Genomic DNA, 8,747 nt, shown 5'->3' with positions numbered 1-8,747 from the left:
GAGCCAGATCCGGGTGGAGCACTCACCGGGGGGCTGGGTAGGGTGCTGGCAGGGGGCTGGGGAGCAGAGCACCGCCCCACACATGGGCACGCCATCGTGACAGGCGCAGGCCGTGCAGGGCTGACCATCAGGCTCCCACTGGACCCCCTCGGCAAACTCCTCTCCATCGAGCACACAGGCTAGAGCGAGGGGGGCTGTCACCAGGGCAACCTGGACGCCTCCAGCCGTCCCTGACCTTCCCAGACCACGGGACCCTGGCTTTGCCATCCCCACGGTGGCCTCTGAACACACACCGGACTGGTTGGTGGGCCCGGCAGTGCCCCCCTCCCTGTGAAGGAACCCCTTCCATCTGCAGCGGCTGGACGCAGCCCTCCTGTGAAGCTGTTCCTCCCTCCCCCCCCCCTCCCCACACCTACCTGGGCAGAGCTGGGGGCCAGAGGCAGGCAGCGTGCAGGGGGCAACCGGGCACTCCTGCTCCTCACAGGAGACCTCGCCGGCCTAGGAGGGACGTTGGCTAAGGGTCCTCAAGGGCTGACACAGATCTGGGGCGTGAGAGGGCGGGACTGGCTACCTGGCAGGAGCAGCGGATGCAGCGCCCACTCTCTTGGAGTCTAAAGGTCTCCCCACTCTGATACTGGTGTCCCTGGTACTCACAGCCTGGATTGGAGGACAGGAGGACCGGGGCGGGGGACAGAGCTGGAGGCTGCCGGCGAAGCCTCACATCACCTCGAGGCAGCCACCGCCCGCCCTGCTGTGCCAGGCTCCCCTACCTCCAGGATCCCGGGGCCCAGTTGGCCATGAGAAGGGGAGGTGAGGACGTGGTGACGGGAGCTTAGGCTTATCAAGGCCTTCTCCCGTACTGTAGTCCAAGGGGCTTCCCATAGGTCCCAACGCCTGCGCCCACCCCTGAGCCTCCCTGGGGCCAGTGCCTGCCCCTCTCCAGGTGACTCGAGGCCCCAGCTCACCGTCACACACTGGGCAGCACTGCCCAGGGATCCTGCCTGGGTGTCTGCAGGGCACAGGTGGGCAGGGCAGAGGCTCACACTGGACGCTCCCGTTCTGCGGATAGGGCCTGGTCAGCGTTCGAGAGGCAGGCCCGGGAGCCAGGCCCTCCCTGCCAGGCAGCCACACTCACAGCGCAGCGACAGTGCGAGCAGGGGTCCCCAGAGCCCACCGGCTCTCCGCTGCGGTACTCCCGCCCATTTAGGAAACAGCCTGTTGGGGGAGAGGGTGCCTCAGACCCTCCTCAGGACCCCACCCCCGACACACACACACACTGCTGCACGTCCTGGTCCTGGCCTTCGTGGGAGCCCGAGCTGGGCCGTCCGTGAGCTCTCTGAATGCCCGCCCCAGGCGCCACTCACCGACTCACCATCACACAGCGGGCAGCAGGTGCCTGGCAGGGGCCGCGCAGGGTACGGACACAGGCCGGTGCACTCTTGCTGGCGGCACTGAACGTGGCCCTCCTGGGAGGGGGCGGAGGGGGCGGAAGGGGCAGGGGAAGGGGCCTTTAGAGCTCCGTCACGCGGCAGGAGCAGCAATTGAGTCCCTGCGATCCACTTATTAGATGTTGTTACGGGTTGAACTGTGTCCCCCCCAAATTCCCATGTTGAAGTCCTAACCCCCAGCATGTCAGAACGTGGCCTATTTGGAAACAGGGTCATTGCAGATGTAATTAATTGAGATGAGGTCAGGAGTGGGATGGCCCCTCCAATAACTGTGTCCTTGTAAAAAGGGGAAATTTGAACACACACACACACACACACACGCACACACACACGGAGAGCAACACGCAAAGATGAAGGGAGAAGCCGAGGGATGCCAAGGATCGCCAGCAAACCACCAGAAGCTAGGAGAGAGGCCTAGAACAGATTCCCTGTCACAGCCCTCAGAAGGAACCAAACCTGCTGACACCTTGATCTTGGACTTCTGATCTCTTGAACCACAAGACGATACATTTCTGTTGTTTAAGCCAATCCGTTTGTGCTACTTTGTTATGGTGGCCCTAGAAAACTAATACAGATGTATAACCCAGCATGTTACTGAAGCACTCTGTGACTCAGTTTACCCATCTGAAAAAAGACAATAATAGTTCTGTCCTCAGGCACCTGGGTGGCTCAGTCGTTAAGGGTCTGCCTTCGGCTCAGGTCATGATCCCAGGATCCGGGGATCGAGCCCCCCATCGGGCTCCCTGCTCAGAAGGGAGTCTGCCCCTCCCCCCTGCTCGTGCTCTCTCTCTCAAATAAATGAATAAAATCTTAAAAAAATATAGTTCTGTCCCCATAGCCTGTTATGGGAATGTAATGAGATGCGGTGCCTGGTGTGACCTCCACCTCTGGAAGCTGGCAATCCGACTGTAGCTGCTGCTATCCCCCACGGCCCTTCCCACCCAGACCCCACCCCTTGAACTCACACCTGCATCGGGGTCCCCCCCGGCCAGTCCCATAAGTGGACAGCCAGTGACTCTTTCTCACAGGTGTTGGGGAGGGTGGTCCGTGCGAGCAGGGAGGGGGAGCACATCCTTGCAGAGGGTGTGGGTGCAACCATTTGGGTTGCTGAAGTGAAATCCCATAGGCTGGGGGGCTTATAAACAACAGAAATTTAGTTCTCACAGTTCCGGAGGCTGGGAAGTCCAAGAGCAAGGTGAAGGTGCCAGAAGTGCCTGGTAAGGACCTGCTTCCAGGTTCCTAGACACCTGTCTTTTCAATGTGTCTTCACATGGCTGAAGAGAGGAGGAGCTAGTTCTCTGGGGTCCCTTCTACAAGGACACTAATCCCTTTCACAAAGGCTCCACCCTCGAGACCTGAACACCTCCCAAAGGCCCCACCTCCTCATACCAGCACCTTGGGGGTTAGGATTTCAACATATGAATTGCGCTGTGTGGGGGTGGGGCACAAACATTCAGTCTATAGCACCTGGCATGTCTTTCCTCATTTCTCCCTGCTTAAATTCTACTCACCCTTTAAGACCTAAACCCATCCCTCCCATGAAGATTTTCCAGATCTGTGCTAACATAACACAAGTCACAAGTCACTTTAAATTCTCTGGTAGTCAAATTTCAAAAAGTAGAAAGAAGCAGATAAAACTAAATTTTAAGATAGTCCATTCAACTCAATACATCCAACAGTTATTTCAACATACAATCCAACATAGAGTATTAATGAGATCTTTTATATTCCTTTCTTTTGTATTAAGTCTTTAAAATCCCATGCACCTTTTACACTCCAGCCCATCTCAGATTGGATGGCCCCATTTCCAGGGCTCAGTGGCCACACGCAGTAGGTTACAGATTGGACAGCCCAGTTCTAGATGGCTCGAGGAAATCTGCATTTCTCTCTCCCGGGAGCTGTTGCTGCCTGTCCTATCCTGCCCTGTCTCACTCCTGGAGCTTGTGAGCTCTTTGAGTACCTTCACAAATCCGTGCTGCACACCTGCTATGCTCAGAACTTGGCACACAGACAGGCACAGCCCCGTCCCCCAACCCCCCACCTCACAGAGCCCAGGATCAGGTCTTCTCCACCTCTGTCCCCTGCCAGGGCCTATGGGACGTGCTCAGTGAAATGAAGGAATGAATATGGTGGGGCTGGGTGTGGGAGCAGCGGCGGGGCTCACCAGGCACTGGCAGATCCGGCATGGGTCCCCAGGAGCCGTCCACTCTTGGCCATGCTCCCGGTAAGAGCCACCTTCCGTGCAGCCTGGGGTGGGGGTGAAGATGGGCGGAGAGGAAGCCTGGTGGCAGCCCGCCTGGCTGCCGGCTTCAGGCTGCCCCCACCTTCCTCCACATGCCCTCGGGGGGCTCTCTCCTGAGCCCAAACCAGACCACGTCATGCCTCTGCCTAGACTCCTGGGGGCTCCCAGGACCCCAGACAGGGTAAGACCCAAGCTCCTTAGCCTGCCCTTCCGGGCCTCCCAGGACCCAGCGCGGCCACGCCCTCCTCCCCCTGCCCTCGGCCTCCCCTCATCTCCCACTGCAGGGTTTGGCCATTCGTGTGTGCTTGCACCTTCCCCCCTAACACACACCCACCTCACACTGTCAGTCCCACACCTTTGTGCAAGCTGTCCTCTCTTCCTGGGATGCCCTCCACCTTATTCCTCCCATCACATAGCTAACTGCTCTTTATGCTGAGGGCTCCCTCAGGACACGCTGTCTCCGGGACGCTCTCCTTCCTGTGTCTAGGCTGGATTGGGTCTCCTTCCTCTGAGTTTCCACAGTACCTGGCACCTGATCCTCATCCTGCCTTTTCGGTAGTACTGGTGTGCGACTCAGCATCACCCTCTAGCTGTCCGCGCCGAGGGCCCGCCTCTGTCCTCCGTGCCCAGAGTAGGTAATAATGGTCAACATTTATCAGGGTATAGAATGTCATTATCCACACCTCACAAATGGGGAACTGAGGCACGGAGTAACTCCCTCAGAGGCACACAGCCATGACGTGGCAAGGGCAGAATCTGAGCCCAGACACCTCAGCTCCAGAGCAGGCTTGACCCGGCATCGCTCCCCCACTGACCAAACCCCCCAGGTCAGAGCCAGCAGAATGAGCTCTGTTGTGGAAGAAATGGCGTGACTTCCCCGCCGGGAGCTCCACCAGGGAAGGGTCAGGGCTCCTACCTTGGCAGGTCGGGCAGCAGCGCCCAGGCCTTGGGACCGGCTCAGGGCAGGGGCTGGGTGGACACTTCATGGGCACACAGCGAACCAGGCCGCTCTGTAATGCACAGACAGCCGGCTCCCAGAGAGCGCGGGGTGGGCAAGGGCGCGACACCCTTGGCGGGGGGGTGGGGCACAGGGCCGGGATGGAGGGAAACCTCACTGGCAGCAGGTCTTGGAAGGTACACGAGGGGATGAAAGGGCAGCAGGGGTGGCCCAAGGTGGGGCAGGGAGTGAATAAGGAGGAGCAGGGCCTGGACAAAGGCGGGGTGGTGGGACTTACCAGGCAGGAGCATTGGAGACAAGGGTTGGAGCTGGACAGGAAGTTGGCCCCCTCTTCATAGGACTGCCCCTCATATTCACAGCCTGGGGAGGGTTGCCAGGATGATAGGCTGGTCAGCAGAGAGCAGGGTGAGTGGACATCACCCAAGGGAAGGCATGACCCCAAGTAGGTACTGGACCCTCGGGGGCTGAGGGGGTGGAGGGGCGAGGCAGGGCAGGAGGTCACCTGGCCGGCAGACGGGGCAGCACTCCCCAGGCGGGGTATAGCTCTCCAGGCAGTTGAGCTCTGGGCATGAGGGCCCCTGGCACCGCACGGTCCCTGCCTGCAGGGCAGACACTGAGCCCTCCCTCCCTCTCCACTGCCCACGCTCACTTACTCTGCTGGCCTAGGGGGCCTAGCAGGCTGCAGCCTCGACGCCTGGGGGGCGGCAGCAGCTCTGTCTGGCCCCCAGATTGGGCTTGGCACTGCCAGGCCGGGGGTATGCCGAGCATCAGGGATGTGCGTGGTGGCCGGGCCCGGGCTCTGATTCCCTTACCTGGCAGGTGCAGATGACACAGGGCTCTGGATGCCACGTTTCCCCGGCCCTGTGGCCTCCGGGGCAGCCTGTAAGACCGGGGCCAGGCCCCCCCGCGTAAGAGACCCATAGTACTGGAGCAAAAGCTCCCACAAGTACCACATCGAAGGGCACCATTCAGGCGATAACCAGAGATTTTTATACTTACTACAACTTTCCAGCAGATGGCAGTCAAGTGTCTGACTCAAACATAATCAGTAGATGTCCATTATTTTACCATAGAAGTGTTGAGGAAAGGGTGCCTTTTCAAAAAATTTCACCGAAGATATACGAGCTAGCAGTGGCCTCAAGGCACCTCGTATCCTGAAAGCTCGGTGCGTGTGTGCGTGCGTGTGGGCGTGCTTGCGTGAGGGCACGTGCGTGTGTGCGTGTGTGTCCCTTGTCTTTGAGATGCATCAGCTCCAGATACTCCCCTCCTCATCTCGGGCCAAGACGCCCAGGCTCCATTTCCAGACCCACTGGTCCCCTGAGCCCCTGACCCACCCTTCACACTACCAGCTGATATTCTGCTAGATAAAATATAGGATGCTCAGTTGAACTTGAATTCCATATAGACAATCTATACTTTTTTTTAGTATGAGTATGTTCCAAATATTGCAGGAGACGTACTTACACTAAAAAAGTATGTGTTGTTTGTGTGCGAAATTCCAATTTAACAAGGCATCCCGTATTCTCTTTGCTAAATCTGACAACCCTATTCCTTGACTACGAGCTAGTGACATCCCTCAGCAGGGCCACTGCGTCCATCTCCTCCCACCTCTCTTCACATCCCTGGCACCACTGCCCTCCTAGCTTCCTACTGTTCGCCTGGATCTGACCAGTCGCCCATGCTTTAGAAGCACCCCTCCCTCCCTCTGCAGCCACTGCCATCCCTGACTCCCTGGCTCCATGCCTAGATGACTACTGTGCTAGCCCACTAACTGGTCTCTCGCATCTAGCCCAAACCAGATGAATATTCCTACAACGCTCCTTTGAACAAGCCACATTCTGGCTCTGCAGCCTTCAGTGGCTCCCCATTGCCCCCAGAAGAAAGTCCAAGCTGCAAGGCTTACAGCAGGCTCTTCCCACTGGGCCTTTCCAGACTGATTTCCTACAACGCACCTCTCCCCACCCTGTTCTTGTGCCCGAAGGGTCATTGAGTACTGTCTCCTTCCGCTGAAATCACTTTCCCTTGAAGGTGCGGCTCAGATGACCCGCCCCGACACAGTCTTGAGTGGAGACCCCTGCCTTCCCACCATCTCCTCCGGCGGCTAACCACACACTGCCCTCCTATAGTTCTTTGAATCTGGTCACTGGATCTTAAATCTTGTGTTGTATTAGCTTTCAGTTTATCCTCTCAACTAGGTTAGAAGCCCCCTGAGGGCAGGAAAAAGGTCAGACAGAGGCTCTGGCTCAGTCCCAGGCCAGAGTCCGTATTTGCGGGCTGTGCTTCGGTTCTGAATTCCCCGAACCACTGCCAGAGTGAGTGGGCAGGCACCCTCTGGGCACGTGGCGGGGGGGGGGCACACGGTGGCTCTGGGGGCCCCCAGAATGAGTGCAGGAGGTGGGGCCGGGTCTGGTGGGGGGCTGACCTGGCTCACAGTGCGGACAGCATGCTCCCGGCTCCGGGCAGGGTCCCCTTGGGCACAGCTTCTCGGTACAGGTTATGGCCCCTCCCTGTGGGGAAGCCGACGGGTGGCTGCGTGGCGTCAGAACGCTGAGGGCCTGGCCTCCGGACCCGAAAGCTCACCCTCGGCAGCGACACAGTGGAGGAGCAAGAGGCAGAGGCGGCTCAGGGTACATGGGCTATCCTCAGTCCGAGGGCAGAAAAGAGACATCCTACCCCCACCCCCATCATCTCCTGCTTCTCTGGAGCCCCAGAAACCATCTCTTCCCCGTGCCAGCAAGTTCCCAGAATGGAAAGGTCCTAGGAAGGGAACCGAGAGCTTCCTCAATGGAGGAGCGAGGAGGGAAAAGCTGGAAGAAGGTGGATGTGGAGCCAAGTGAGGGAGACCAGGCGGGTAGGTGACAGGGACAGACGGATGAGCAGGGACAGGGAGGGTCCACAGGTGAGGGGGTGATGTAGGAAGACAAGCAGCTCCATCCCCTCTGCCCTCCATGCCACTGTTTGCCAGGCCCAAATCAGAGGGGCTTGGGGGCCCCCCACCATGTGTATGTGTGGGGGTGTTGAGCTCCAGAAAACAGAGCCACTTGGAATCAGCTGGAGCCACTGGTGGCAAGGCTTTGGGGGAGGGGCGGGCAGACCCCATTACTCAACTTCCAGCACACGAGGCTGCAGTGACTGGTAACTTAAGTGAGGCAGGTGAGGGGGACAGGTATGGGATATGCAGGTGGGTCACGGGAACTCACCAAGCAGTGGCAGGTGGTGCAGGCGTCTGGGGAGAAGGTCTCCCCGTGGCCATAGGCCTGACCGTTGTGGCTGCAGCCTGGGGAGGAGACAGGCCATCACTCAGGCCCTCACGGCCATCCCCAGGTGCCCAGGTGGTCCTGGCAGGCAGATAGGGTGGCACTCACCATGGCAATGGGGCAGGCCAGGCTTGGGCTCACAGCGCACAGCCCCGTCCCGGCAGACACAGGCTGTGCAGGTGTCGGGCTCCCAGCGAGCACCCTCGGGCCAGGCCCGCCCCAGTCCCCAGCACTGGGCAGAAGCGGGGCGGCATTCACAGGACTCCAGCCGCCTCACCCTCGCCTGCAGCTCCTTGTTCTGGGGGAAAGACGGAGGGGAAGGTAGGAGGTGCTGGCTCAGCTCCGCCCCATCCGACACATCCGGCAGATATGTGGGGTGTGAAGACTGAGCAGAGCGAGAAGGCAATTTGACTGTTCCAGGCACAGGTGGGTCCCTTCCAGGCAGCACCTAGTTTAGCCACAGTTCTCAAGATCTGGAGTCTGGACAGGCTCCCAGGGGAGCCCGGGGCCCCCAGACCTCTCCTTTGGACAGAAGCGGACCAATCCCCTCTCCCCAACAATCGAAGACCTTTATCCATCCAAAATCCTTTCTGATGAGGCCTTACGTACAGTAGGTGCTCCATAGTGTTGGCCAAATACATGAAAGGACATGAACATCTAAATTGATAAAACCAATACTCTGGAGATTCTTCATTTGTATGGAAGAATCAATATTAAGAACCGTTCATATAAGAACTTCTCCATGTGCATTTAAAAACCAAACTCTATTTTACAGTTCCCGCCCCCCTCCCCCCAGCCCAACCCTTCTTTCCTCTAAGGACGCAAGACCTGCCCTACCCCGC

At 58.6% G+C, this 8,747-nt stretch overlaps 1 protein-coding gene across 1 annotated transcript in view; it reads right to left on the bottom strand.

Moving 5' to 3' along the window:
- The window catches only part of KCP (kielin cysteine rich BMP regulator), a 22,674-nt gene that overhangs the window by 12,950 nt on the left and 977 nt on the right, over positions 1 to 8,747 (bottom strand). Inside the window, 12 exon segments of the mRNA XM_081800911.1 lie at positions 20 to 179; positions 417 to 498; positions 572 to 657; positions 966 to 1,059; positions 1,136 to 1,215; positions 1,373 to 1,466; positions 3,613 to 3,695; positions 4,607 to 4,700; positions 4,926 to 5,008; positions 7,071 to 7,155; positions 7,849 to 7,925; positions 8,014 to 8,316. Coding sequence (XP_081657037.1) covers positions 20 to 179; positions 417 to 498; positions 572 to 657; positions 966 to 1,059; positions 1,136 to 1,215; positions 1,373 to 1,466; positions 3,613 to 3,695; positions 4,607 to 4,700; positions 4,926 to 5,008; positions 7,071 to 7,155; positions 7,849 to 7,925; positions 8,014 to 8,316 — 1,321 coding nt within the window.

This window comes from Leptonychotes weddellii, chromosome 12 (genome assembly GCF_054177405.1).
Source record: "Leptonychotes weddellii isolate Sample4059 chromosome 12, ASM5417740v2, whole genome shotgun sequence".
In the NCBI taxonomy this organism is placed as follows: domain Eukaryota; kingdom Metazoa; phylum Chordata; class Mammalia; order Carnivora; family Phocidae; genus Leptonychotes; species Leptonychotes weddellii.
The sequence above is the reverse complement of the archived record's forward strand: the minus strand, read 5'-3'. Positions and strand labels throughout refer to the sequence as shown.